At 43.3% G+C, this 3,281-nt stretch overlaps 1 protein-coding gene across 3 annotated transcripts in view; it reads left to right on the top strand.

The window, feature by feature from the left end:
- Positions 1 to 5: 5 nt before the first annotated feature.
- Positions 6 to 3,281, top strand: part of mgab (MAX dimerization protein MGA b) — a gene marked incomplete at its 5' end in the record, with an annotated part of 21,417 nt that continues 18,141 nt past the window's right edge. For 2 of the 3 annotated variants that reach the window (XM_032542967.1, XM_032542965.1), the window contains 2 exon segments: positions 6 to 343; positions 2,305 to 3,281. The exon segment at positions 2,305 to 3,281 is cut by the window's right edge and continues 228 nt beyond it. In XM_032542967.1, the coding sequence (XP_032398858.1) occupies positions 2,371 to 3,281 (911 nt within the window). 3 annotated transcript variants of the gene reach the window in all.

Raw genomic sequence — 3,281 nt, 5'->3', positions numbered from 1 at the left:
AAAAACCATCTCCGGGATGGTGGACTCCCGCTTCCCTCGCGCTGGCGGCCCGGGAATCACGCGCCATTGAAGGGGGGTGATGTTGTGCATGCGCTTTGGCTTCACTGCGTGCACGCTCGGGTCGGTCGATGCGAGCACACTGGCGTGGCTCTCGGCCTCCATTTGCCAGTTTGTGTTTACGTTCGAAGGATTCAACGAGGCCGTCTCAACGACGACGACGACGACGTGCAACAGTTGGAGTTTTATCGTGAACGTTGTCATCACGTCGCCCCCGTAGGCCACGAGGCATTCAGCCGACGTCGAAAGGTGAGGCGTCAGTGAAACCAGCAACTTTTCCAACTTGGTGAGTGGTGGTGGAGCGGGCGGCCTTTCTCTCTCCGGTGTGTGAGGAAGAAAGCTGCCGTTAAACAACTTAAATTCTCGGCGCAGCTTCTTATTTTAGAAGAAAAAAATTGTCACACGGGGAACACTTGAGAGCTTGTGTAGCCAACATGCCAATAATTACCCACTGTGTGTACTTATTCAACCGGTAAACACCTTTAAGACCAGGCTACAACATCTGTGTGTTGGTGTGACTGTGTGATTAATAAATTGCCATAGAGAGGGCAGGGGGCAGGGCAACAGGAACACAGGTTACATTATTAGCTCGTGCTATGTCGTCGACGGAGATAATTTCATTAGGGCTGCAAAGATAGAAACGTTTAACAAAATGTCCGTTTTGAGTGTCTTAGCCATACTTAACACACAGGCCTGTCCGAGCATTTCAGCCATGTCCTCAGCAGTGTGATACCAGGCAGGCTATTGGTCAGTCAGACCGAAGGGACCTGAACACCTCACGAAGACAAAGTCCACTTTTCTGAGACTGCCAAGATCATTTATACATTAAACTATTGTAACTATTTATACATTAAACTATAAATAATAAATAAACTATATGTGTGTGTATATATGTATATATATATATATTCCCATTATGCCTTGAAACTTTCAGGATGCCAAGGATATGGGCGTATGCTTTGGTATATTTTCTTCTTACACCTGGTTTCTCAGTGGTTTTGACCTCTGTTCCATATTTCATTTAACATGTATTATTCTGTAGTCCCTTGTTGCAACATTATCACAACAACTCCCTTTAATGTCAAGCCATACTAATATTGACAAGCAAGGTAGGCATTTTTAATAGCTTGACATAAGATTGCAATATATTTTATAACATATTTATGTTACATCTTTATATAAGACAAACAAACAGGCGTTGTAACAACTGCATTTTCCCTCTGGGGATCAGTAAAGCTTAATGTTTATGTCAGATATATTTCATAAATATATGTTTTACATGTCCTTACACAAGAAAACAATTCACCACTAGTTCACCACATATGGCCCATGGTTGTAAATTAAAAATATATTTTCCAAAAGTAGCTCATTTATTTTTTTGTAGTGCACAACCTATCCTAAAATTGCTGTGGTTTGATGTATTGGTGTTTGTAGCAAAAAAAGAGATTATAAAGACAACATAACACAACTCTTTCACCATAGGCTCCAATTGAACAATTCTAAAACATAACCCGGGTAAAATGGCCGCCCTAGAGTACCATAAAACGACAAGAGTAACATTACATTTATTTTTATTTGGTTAGTTGGCTCTATATTTCTGTTATTGATTAGTCAGACTGACTATGGTGGTGAGCATAGACATACAACTATATGTATAGTTATACAGTCTATGGTGGTGAGGCTAACAATAGCCATGTTAGCTGTACATCAACTTTGAGTACATAGACAAGGATATATGAAATAACTTTACTATTTGTCACTGAGCGTTGCCTAACCACCACTACTGCCTGCTTTTAAACGGTGTGCCGGTGGAACACAAGCGGCACGCCACTCTGACGACTGGCACAGGTGTAGTGAGCGGTCATTGCTGCCGGGGGATCGGTTAATGCCACAGTGACACATGCCATCAGCCACCCGCAAATGATGTGCCGCCAGGGGATTACAGGGGCTCACCATCAGCCCCATTTTTGATTGTATTGACTGCTGATTTTCTCCAATTGTTGTTTGTTGTTGCATCTTTTATGGCTCTTATTTCTGTTCTGCCAGTATTTGCTCTGCTTGGATGACTTGTAATTGCTTTTGTTAACATTTGTCAGGAAATTGGTTGTATTTGTCTTTTATTTGCCTTTGTCAGATTTGTGGATTTGTCTATTATGTTCAATTAGCTCTGAAATGTATATTATACCTATGAACATCACTGCGCTATATAATTAACGTTATTATTATTATTGTATCATTTTCTGTTAGGTATCAAATGAGGTGGGACAGCCACAGCCACTGGTGATTCCTGCCACAGACTCTAAACTCACATTAATGGAGGACTCCCATCATGCATTGGAGGAACAGGAGGGGAGCTTGGCTAACATTCCCTCCTCAGTTTCTCCTACTACCGCTTTTTCTTCAACTCTTCTTGATCCAAAAACTAAAAAACCTAATTTCCCTAGTCAGACGATGATTGAGAAAAAAGCTGTCTCCATGACAAGCAATGATTGTAGCTCTTCTCTTCCTTCCCCTGCTGAAGCTAGCCCGGCCAAGCCTGCTGCAGCATCACCTACTCGCTCTGAAGTGACTTTTGAAACAAGCCCAGCTACCTCACATACAGCATCAGCATCTGGCTCCCTAAAATGCACAGGGACGAGTATCGTCAACATCTCAGATTCACCGCTAGTGTTGTCTGAGTTGCCATCTACTACATTTGGCAGTCCAGACCTGGAAAATGACTTTCCTACTGTGCTGACCTTCAAAGGTGTCAGTGTCACTCTGGAGAATAACAGTGTGTGGAAGCAGTTCTACAGCTGTGGAACTGAGATGATTCTTACTAAACCGGGGCGCCGTATGTTTCCTTACTGCCGATATCGCCTGTCTGGCTTAGATCCTGATCGTTTGTACAGTCTGGTCCTGTCCATAGTTCCATCAGACCAGTACAGGTACCGCTGGAGCACATCCAAATGGGAGATCAATGGACCAGCAGAACACCAGGCCCAGGGTTTGATTCGGGCATTTTCCCACCATTACTCACCGTCTCGAGGCTCGGACTGGATGGGTACCTTGGTGTCCTTTTACAAACTCAAACTGACCAATTTTTCCCAAGACCATACTGGTCACATAATCTTACACTCCATGCATCGCTACATTCCTAGGCTACATGTGATACCTGTCCCGGATGGAGACATACTTACACCTGACCAGCCTGTGGTTATGGGACCAGAGAGCATGACCTTTAC

The sequence above is a fragment of the Etheostoma spectabile genome, chromosome 18, assembly GCF_008692095.1.
Source record: "Etheostoma spectabile isolate EspeVRDwgs_2016 chromosome 18, UIUC_Espe_1.0, whole genome shotgun sequence".
In the NCBI taxonomy this organism is placed as follows: Eukaryota; Metazoa; Chordata; class Actinopteri; order Perciformes; family Percidae; genus Etheostoma; species Etheostoma spectabile.
Note: the sequence above shows the minus strand (reverse complement) of the source record. Positions and strands in the feature narration are given on the sequence as shown.